Raw genomic sequence first — 10350 nt, 5'->3', positions numbered from 1 at the left:
AGAAGTCGCACTTGAATTTTAAAAAAAATTGTCATCGAGGTAATTATAGACAAAATCTTCCTTCTTGTAAAACCTTATATTGAAACCGTTCTGCGGTTTTCTAGAATCCCTCTTCACTGAATCCTATCAGTTGTTAAAACCTATTAAAACTTGGTCAATATTAAGGCTCAAGTGCTTATTTAAAATACTCACAGTATTCACAAGTCATATTTTTTAATGTCGCTGAAAAATAAATCATCCCAGTTTGTGCTTTTTACCACTTGATGAGTTCTTCTTTCTCTTGTTTTTCTTATTTCCTCCTTTCTTTTCGCTGTCTTCTTTCTTATTGTCTTTCTTATTGGAAGAACTCTCCGCAATATGCCCGCAAATCCATGGGTGATCTTTACACATTATGTTATGCTTGAACCAGTGAAAAGTCAGATGTTGACCAGGGTTCTCGAAATCAAACGTTATTGTCCTTAGTCCAGGAATTCCAAAATCGCCGTATTCCTCACCCCCCAAGATGAGATACGGCAATCCAGGTCTGACTGAGTTATAATTTCGGGTCAAGTTTCCAGGACCGAAACCAATTTCGATTATAAGGTTTCTGCATACGATTGGAAGATAGACCGCCTGAATAGACAAAAAGTAGATAATGTTTTTATTTCTGGATATTAATAATTTGGATTGCAGTTAATTTTATTTCGATCTCTTCTCAGGATGAGGTGCGCGACCTAAGCCGATTCTGATCAGACCGACCTGGTTCGCGCCCGGGATGTAAACCACTCCACAGAGTCTGACAGCACTACCTATGGTCTGATTGTCTGATCAGGAATCCATTCACAGTATGTACTGTCTGCTCAGATAATTTCCCAGCGTCTGTAAAGTCTGCTCAGAACCAAGCGACCAACAGAAAAAAGGCTGGTCTCACTAAAAAACAAAGAAAAAATAGAGAAAACTAGGCCCCGAGTTTCGAGAACATCAAAGACCACGCTAAAGACTTAGTTTTGAAAAGGGATTGTTGAGCTAAAAAATTTTCTTTGTAATGAAATAATAATTATCACTGAAGCCGGTCTGCCCCCCCCCCCCAAGTGCACATGCAGGTCAGTCTGACACCCCCAGTTGGCATATCAAAACTGTCTGCTCAGGGCCGATTTTAATCTGGATGGTCTGATCAGAGCCCGTTTGCGTCGCGCACTGAATCCTATTTTTCCTTCCGCTATGTGAACGAGCTCATTTTATTATTCGGCCTATACATCACCAAACGCAAAAACTGATAGGAAACGCCAATAAAACATAGCCCAAAGCAATCAAGATAGTCAGAAAAGTCATATAAAAGTTGTAACAGATAAAAAGAAAAGCTTAATGAGCTTGGGTGGTCTCTCCAATAAGACAGTGTTATAAAAAAAACAGTGTTTATTAGATTATTATATGTATCATATTCTAAAATTGCGAATACCAGCATTGTTTCGATTAGTTTGGGGTCCATTGATAGGGAATGCTGATAGAGTAATAGCAGAAAAAGCGCAATCTGAGGCATCATTCGCAAATGTTTGCTACTACTTTAAAAGATATTAAAGAAATGTCGATTGTCTCACGTGCTCACTATCGAAAACTGATTATCATTGTTTAAAAGGTAAAACATATTTTCAAATTACATCGTTGAAGTGTTAGTTTACACGAAGCAAATTGTAAATTTCTCATTTTCTCAATTATATAGTAGAATCCATTATTTTTATCTTTGAAAAATAGATATCACTGAATCTGCCTATTTTGGGTGAAAAATTTAGGTTCTTCTACAATGCTTTGTTATTTTTCTCAGCGTTGAAGTATAGTGCAAAACAGTTCTTTTGATGGGTACTTTAAATGCCTATGGCTTGTCCCCTATTCCGGTATCAAACTTGTAAAAATTTGTTGCTTGAATGACAATGAACAAAATAAAATTGACAGCACTTGAACTCTTCAGTAAACCTTTAGTGTTTCATTCAATTATTTTCTAAAAAAATGTTACATACCGAATTGTTTTCCTGCTGTTCCTGTAATTGTTTTCCAGCGTAAAACAATGAGCACATCGCATAAAAATTGGAGACCATTTTTTTTCACCCCGTACTTTGCGCAAAGCTAGTTTCAGTACTGGGCAAATATCTGATTTCAGCACTGATTCAGAATGCCAGACCTGTTCACGTCTTCGCCGGGAAGAGCAAGTCTAAATCTATGTCTTGGACAAGACTTGCACGTCAAATCCAACTCTTGACAAAGACTTGGCAAGACTAAATGCAACTCTTGGCCGAAATTAGACGAGTCTAAGAATTTTTGATAATAGGTCCAAAAAATTTTTAAGAAATAGCAAGAATAACCGAGATTTTGGATCATCAACTTCCAAGGCTGTTTTTATCTTTATGAGTGTTTTCGATCAAACCCAATTTTGGTCTCTTTAACTATTCGCTCCATATGAGGGGTATTGTTCAAACTTTTATAATTACGCAAGATCATGGCAAATCAAAAAAAGGCTCAAATGAAATCAAGCGCGAATTTCGAAATTATTTTTAGTGTTTGGATTGAATGTTGAGGGCTTGAGAACGAAGTTTGATTGAGACCCAATATTAAAAGAGCCTGTGGAATAACAGCCGAAATTTAATGGCCACGAGAGCAATTTCTATATAATCTTTTTGCTCTCGAGTTATGGTGGGAATCGGAAATAGTTGTTTGTATGCTGTTTTTGGCTTTGTTGTTTTGGGTTTCAGCACAGAGCTTCTTAAAGAGCCCAAATTGAAAAAAAACAGTGCAATAAAAGCCAAAATTTAATTGTCAAAAGAGCAACTAGTATACACTAATTAGTCTCGTGACTATTAAATTTTGGCTGGGATTGCACCTGCTTTTTAAAATTTTACCTTACGCTCGTCTACGAGTACCGAAAAAAATGCTTACGAAGAAAGTGGCTAGCGCTTTCCGGTGCCGACTTCCGTTCAACGCTCAAACATTTAAACGTGGTTTCCACAATGCAATCAAGAGCCTTTATAATGGAAAATAGGATCAAATAAATGTGAAAAGTAGTCTCGTCAATAAATGTGAAATTAGTCTCGTGACGATTAAATTTCGGCTTGGATTGCACCGGCTTTTTAAAATTTTACCTTACGCTCGTCTACGAGTACCGAAAAAAATACTTACGAAGAAAGTGGCTAGTGCTTTTGGGTGCCGACTTCCGTTCAACGCTCAAACTTTTAAACGTGATTTCCACAAAGCAATTAGGAGCCTTTAGAATGGAAAATAGGATCAAATAAATGTGAAAAAACTTCCGTTCGGCTGTCCGGGCATTTCAAATTATTTAATTCTTGTAATCTTTTTGCCACTCAATTTTACAATTTAATGTTTTAAGATTACTGAATTGAGGGATTAAACTGCAAGTACTCTGTCGCACAATTCTTTGCGGAACGTGCTTCCGTAAAACACATTAAAAAGTTTAAAAGTGACAAACACTGACTGGAACTTCCATATAGGCCACCACCTTTTTGCCGGCAAAGTTTGTAACTATTATTCACACGCACATGTATCAACATGGGGAAAGTGAAACGTGGTAATAAAAAGGAGTATGTGCTCAAAATCACATTATCCGAGCCAATAATTGCGACACACATCGTATCTTTTCGAAGTTCGCGCGGCATGATTTTTTTCGAAACAAGAGAGATGACAGTGTTCAGAAGGAAATGTTTCGGGGACCAGAAAAACCTTTATACCTACAAGTAGATTATAACTGCAATGAATGAATATGAAAGAACTAATCATTAGGGCAATGAATGGTTTAAGCCGGTCAAAGCAGTTAAATTTTTGACCGCTACTCACCAATTATTATCTACCGCAAGGACATTATTTGTGTGTTAAACATCAACTCAGGAAAACGTAAGCTCTCTAAACAGTTGCGTCCCTGCGCGTAATTCTTTAACTTTTAATTTATCTGAGGAGCTCCAAAAATTTAAGTAAAATGGTTTTGTTCTCCTTAGATGAGGAAAATAAGATAAGTAAATAGATGATTTTTAGATTTCTCAAATACAATATCATAATTTTTGATATTGAGCTCAGTTGTTATTTCTGTGCATAAAATTTCCAGTATCTTGGAATTAGTGTAGCCTACAAGTGAATCCTGGTTCTTGTTGATAGCAAATTAAACTTAAATAAAAATTCTAGTTTAATATTATGAATGAATGTGGAATGTGCTGAATATCTGGCCTATTCATAAAAGCAATCCGGGGCGGAATTTTCTGGCTTAAATCATTTTGGTAAACCCTTTTTGGACACGAATACCATACCGTAATCAAGTTGAGGGGCTTGTTGTCTTCATCCCAATATTCAGTCAGTTTTTCCAAGTACTGCTCTGGGCTCCACTTTTTCCTCAATTGTCCGTAGAACAAATACTTCATTGTCTGATCCTCGCAGCACAGCTCTGAAACCAAAAACACTTTTTTTTATTTTATCGAAATAAATGAACTAGTGTAAGTTCCTGGAGCAAAACTTTTTCTCAAAAAAAAGGTAAAAGAATGCGGAAAGTGTATTTGCTTTATCAATTCTCTCCTAATTACATCCAATGCAAAGTTTTTTTTTTAAAAAAAAGAGGCGACCTGAGTGTAATTATTGTATATTGTTTCGATTATACACTCTAACACTTTTTTGCCAATAAGTACCCAGGTTGAGGTCCCAGACGGAAAGTCGGTATGTTCAGACCGTCTCAGACGGAAAGTCGGTATGTCCAGACCATCCCAGACGGAAAGTGCCTATGTCCAGACTTTCGTGCGTTCACCAGACTATTCGTGCGCTTATGATCAGACTTTCTAGCGTTCACCAGACCTTTCGTGCGTTCATGTCCAGACTTTCGTGCGTTCATCAGACCTTTCGTGCTTTCATGTCCAGACTTTCGTGCGTTCAGCAGACCTTTCGTGCGTTCATGTCCAGACTTTCGTGCGTTCATCAGATTTTTCGTGCGTTCATCTGAGTCTGGACATATCGATTTTCAGTCTGGGACCTCAACCTGGGTATGAGTGCAATAGGTACATTGAATACGAACTAATACCTTGTCATTCGAATGTGGACTAAGGATGAAATTTTGCCACGCGGTTGTCTATCAAGCTAGATAGATCTGATAAAATACTATTGCGTTTTTTTGGAATTCATTTTTATGTGAGCCTATATTCTCGAATTTGATATAAAATTAAGATGTGCAACCGAGTTATGAGCAAAAAAGAAAGAAAGCAAATAATTTTTTTTATTGGGTCGTTGTTCATTAAAACAACACCAATAACCAAGAGTTTTGGGGCAAAATGATTCTTATGTGTATTTTTTCAAAAAGTACTTATAATCGGTGGTTTTTTACTGTTATAATTAAATTAAAATCAGTTATAGGCTCAGTAGAGGATTTTAAAATTTTTTTGCTGCTTAGAGTATCATTTTCGTTGTTCTGATTTTTTTAAAACAATATACTATAACTACACTCAGTTCGCCTCGGTTTTTATTAATAGTTTTCGGTCTTCATTAATAAATCTTCAATGGGCATATTAAACTCCCATCTATGATGCATTTATCCTAAAACACAGCTTCTATCTTTTTTAAATGTTTCTTTTTTATTTGCTTTGCAATTTTCCAATAAAATTTTTCTTGATTAATAATTCTACTTTGAAATTGTTTTCTACTCAAAATATTAATGAAATTCTCTCCAAGCCCATGAATTTCAAAATTTTTCAGTTCGCATCAGAAACATAAATAAAAACTTAAACTGCCGCAAAAAATTACCTATTACTGCAGTCCTGTGTCGGAAGAAGATAAGAGAGATTAAGTTTTTAGACAAACCTTCAACACATTTTCAATACAGATTGAGTTTCCCAATATTAGCAACTTTAACAAAAAATTATTCATCTATCGATGAACACTTGGTAATCAGATATGCTCAAAGCTGAGAGTACCTTCAATAATATTCTTCAACAAATTGTCAAATTATGACCCGACTTGTTAACACTTTTGTTAGCAAAACTTTAAAGTTCTTTTTTATGAAAAACAGCATTCTAGAATTTCAAAAACAAACACTCTTTTTTGAACTATCCAAAACTTAATTTGAGTAACATTTTCGTATCGAAAAACGAAACATTGTTCAAAACATTGATAATAAAAAAGAATCAGTCTTTTTCGAAATATCTACAGAAAAAAAACTAACTATAATACGCTTTAAATATGCTTTTAAGAAAATAAATCTGCCTTATTCATAAAACTGCATAAAAAAGACTGCATGGTTTTATTTGGCCAGGAAAAGCAATTTTAATCAGGGATGCAATGTTCAAATCATATTAGAAATTCAGTATTGGAAATTGGGTTGACAGATATCAGTCCTAACAGCCTGTAGAAATCTGTTGATATAATTTTTAAAACTGATAAATGGTTCTTGAGATTTAATTAGAGAGCTAATTGAGAGCTAGTTAACTATGGTTTCCTTCTAGAAGGAAACTATAGTTATTTAGCAATTTCTTTCACTCGATAACGCCTCTATAAAAAACTAGAGTGAATTGTTTTGGAAAACATTTTTAAATAGTTATATCGGATATTATTGATCTATGCAGCTGGTTTGCGTTTTATTGCTTGCGCTTTTCAATGAGTTGCAAAATTTTACCAAAAGAATCAGTTTGTCATGATCCTTGCAAAGTATTTGGAGAACGTTTTTTTTCTGCCTGCACGATTTGATTAGTGAACCGGAGTCGAATTTAGTTCCCTAGTCGACTCTAGATGATTATCTAAAAAGATCTTGCAAGATTCCTGTAAATAATGGCTATTTTACAAATCGTGCAAGACGATGGTTATCTTGCAAGATCTTGCCAGACAATTGATATCTTGCATAATCTTGCAAGATAACCAATCGATAACGGCTGGGGTTGAGAAGACGCCAAGCCCAGATTTAAATTATACTTTTATTTAAAGAAGCAAATTGCAATGGTATTGACTTTTTTTGAAAAAATCTGGTATCGCGTTTGTCACATTGCAAAACTCATTTCTTTTCTTTTTCAGATACAACTCAGAGCTGACGAAGTTTTTGAACAGTCTTTTATTTCACCAAATTGGTCAGTTTTAACGTGGTGTTTTTCTTCCGCCCATATAGAATTTTATCTCAAGCTGATTGCTTGCAGCTGTTTCGCTTAAACTTCTTGAGAACTTTTAGTATAATTTAATCACGTTGTTTTCGGATCATTCGTTTTTTCTCTGTTCAAACACAAAACATTGTTCAAAACATTGATAATAAAAAGAATCAGTCTTTTTTGAAATTTCTACTGAAAAAAATTAACTATAATACGCTTTAAATATGCTTTTAAGGAAATAAATCTACCTTATTCAGAAAACTGCATAAAAAAGACTGCATGGTTTTATATGGCCAGGAAAAGCAATTTTAATCATGGATGCAATGTTCAAATCATATTAGAAATTCAGTATTGGAAATTGGGTTGACAGATATCAGTCCTAACAGCCTGTAGAAATCTGTTGATATAATTTTTGAAACTGATAAATGGTTCTTGAGATTTAATTAGAGAGCTAATTGAGAGCTAGTTAACTTTAGTTTCCTTCTAGAAGGAAACTATAGTTATTTAGCAATTTCTTTCACTCGATAACGCCTCTATAAAAAACTAGAGAGAATTCTTTTGGAAAACATTTTTAAATAGTTATATCGGATATTATTGATCTATGCAGCTGGTTTGCGTTTTAATGCTTGCGCTTTTCAATGAGTTGCAAAATTTTACCAAAAGAATCAGTTTGTCATGATCCTTGCAAAGTATTTGGAGAACGTTTTTTTTTACCTGCACGATTTGATTAGTGAACCGGAGTCGAATTTAGTTCCCTAGTCGACTCTAGATGATTATCTAAAAAGATCTTGCAAGATTCCTGTAAATAATGGCTATTTTACAAATCGTGCAAGACGATGGTTATCTTGAAAGATCTTGCCAGACAATTGATATCTTGCATAATCTTGCAAGATAACCAATCGATAACGGCTGGGGTTGAGAAGACGCCAAGCCCAGATTTAAATTATACTTTTATTTAAAGAAGCAAATTGCAATGGTATTGACTTTTTTTTGAAAAAATCTGGTATCGCGTTTGTCACATTGCAAAACTCATTTCTTTTCTTTTTCAGATACAACTAAGAGCTGACGAAGTTTTTGAACAGTCTTTTATTTCACCAAATTGGTCAGTTTTATTGTGGTGTTTTTCTTCCGCCCATATAGAATTTTATCTCAAGCTGATTGCTTGCAGCTGTTTCGCTTAAACTTCTTGAGAACTTTTAGTATAATTTAATCACTTTGTTTTCGGATCATTCGTTTTTTCTCTGTAGGCAGAAAAACCATCAATTAAGAAACAAAAGGGGAGAATTTACGAGAAACAATTACGATATTATTGTGTGATGATGTCGTGGAATACACAAACTTGGTCAAAATATCCTGATTGCTGACTCAAATTGCGGGACCAAAAATGATTACGAGAAGCATTGCGTGACCACTGTCTGATTTCCACACGGAAATTTGTCTCTCGTTTCCTTTTGGGACTTTGGCCACATAATAAATCGCAGCTTTTGTTGGTTTTGCCTTAAAACCGATTGCCTTAAAAGCAAAGCGTTCTTGCTTTTTTCCATCGAATTGAGTTTTTTTCGGTTTAAAAGAAAAAAAATCGATTATTACCAAGGATTACTGACGCTCTTGACAACGAGATTGACAAAAACAGTAATATGAGGCTGTATCTGACATTTCTTACAAAAGAAACCGACAAAATGATCAAAATCGATATAAAAAACGTTTTTTTTTTCAGTTTTGCCACATAAATTGCATACTAACGAGGACTTTCAGGGTCTATCATGTTGATGATCTGCCATCTCTCCTTAATGAGAACAGTGAACCAGGCCCATGTTGCTCTAGGGTTCAAACCGCCTGGAGTGCTGCTATCAAGGGATTCATACTCAGTGGATGGGGTTCGGTACGCTTCCAGGCAGTAATATTTGCTATAAAGTATCAGTCTCGTGTAAAATTTAGTAATTACCAAATTTTATGACAATCTAGATCACTATCTTTACCTAAAATAAATTTGTATTGTCTACACGAAAAATATATCAGAAATATATTTTGCCGATCAGGAGCAAAAAGGTTGCAAATATTCAGCTTTAACTATTCGAGTTTTTTTAAGGAAGCACGAAATATATGACGGAGTTCACGATATAGTCATTTTTACCGTGAACTCACCTATTCTGTCTATTTGGTAAAATGGAAGGACCGTTTTTGACATCTGCTGATTGTTTGGATAACTTACCAATCTCTGAAATTGCCCTTTTGAAAGATGCGATTTTGCGTTTTAAAAAAGACGCGAATAACAATGGGCAAAAAAACTGAAACTCGATAAAATCTGTGGATATTCTGTTTTCTGTTTTTTGAAGAGCATATCTAACGGATTAAAAAAAATTCAAACCTTGGAAAACGGCAGCAAAAATAAATGAAAATGAAAACAAAAGTATGGCTGCTTCTTAGCCTAGAAAAAAATCACAAAAATAACCATTTTAATAAAAATTACTAATAAAGGTGTCTATTTTAGTTAATATTATTAACCCTATTGTTCCCACCCCTCTTGAGGGGGGGGGGGACTATATACTCAAATGGTTTTTTTTTTGTTCAGACAATTTTGACCGATCGATACATTCATCGTACAGAGTTGTGAGTTGTATCACTGAAAAGCCCCTCCAGCGTAGATTATGGATATCAAAAGATTTTTTGAATTTCGTATTTTACAGGGAGTTATCGAGGTTGGAAAATTGTGAATAAAAGACGGTTTTTCTTTGTCTTCAATTCACATTTTCCGGAATTTGGCATTAAATTCGTCAGTTTTGCCAAAAATGTTTAAAAATTGTTAACAATTGTACTGTTGAAATTATTTTTAGAGACAAAGGTATTGATAACTTTTGTGTTTTATTTGTTCTGGCTAATATTTTGGCTAAATATTTCAAAATTCAGGCTTTTTCATCAAAAATTGCCCGCAATAATTTTCTTTAGTCAACTTTGATTAAACTTGCTGGAGGTACACACCCCAAGAACATCAAACTCAATCTTTGTAATTTACCAAGGGAGCTAGTTTTACTTCCGTTTCCAATGCGAATAGTCTGGAATCACTATTTCTGCCGTTTTGTTTCGCTAACTTTACTCTATGATTATGAAAAACGCAGAATTCATTTTTGATCTTTTAACTAACAAATATTATCTTTATCTAAAGATTTCGAAGTAATTGAGTGTTCAAAATGGACCAACAGCAATGGCGGGCTAGTTTTGGTCCAATCTTGGACTGTTACTGATTTGAAAAATAATTCGGATTGTA

General features: G+C 34.6%; 1 protein-coding gene across 1 annotated transcript in view; it reads right to left on the bottom strand.

Moving 5' to 3' along the window:
• Positions 1–160: 160 nt before the first annotated feature.
• The window catches only part of LOC142350754 (uncharacterized), a 76192-nt gene continuing 66002 nt past the window's right edge, over positions 161–10350 (bottom strand). The window contains exons 3-5 of the mRNA XM_075402709.1: positions 8829–8992; positions 4284–4417; positions 161–612 (exon numbers count right to left, since the gene is read on the bottom strand). Of these exons, the coding sequence (XP_075258824.1) occupies positions 235–612; positions 4284–4417; positions 8829–8992 (676 nt within the window). The 3' untranslated portion in view covers positions 161–234. The remainder of the gene's footprint in view (positions 613–4283; positions 4418–8828; positions 8993–10350) is intronic.

This window comes from Convolutriloba macropyga, chromosome 12 (genome assembly GCF_964194025.1).
Source record: "Convolutriloba macropyga chromosome 12, txConMacr16.3, whole genome shotgun sequence".
NCBI classification, from domain to species: domain Eukaryota; kingdom Metazoa; phylum Xenacoelomorpha; order Acoela; family Convolutidae; genus Convolutriloba; species Convolutriloba macropyga.
Note: the sequence above shows the minus strand (reverse complement) of the source record. Positions and strands in the feature narration are given on the sequence as shown.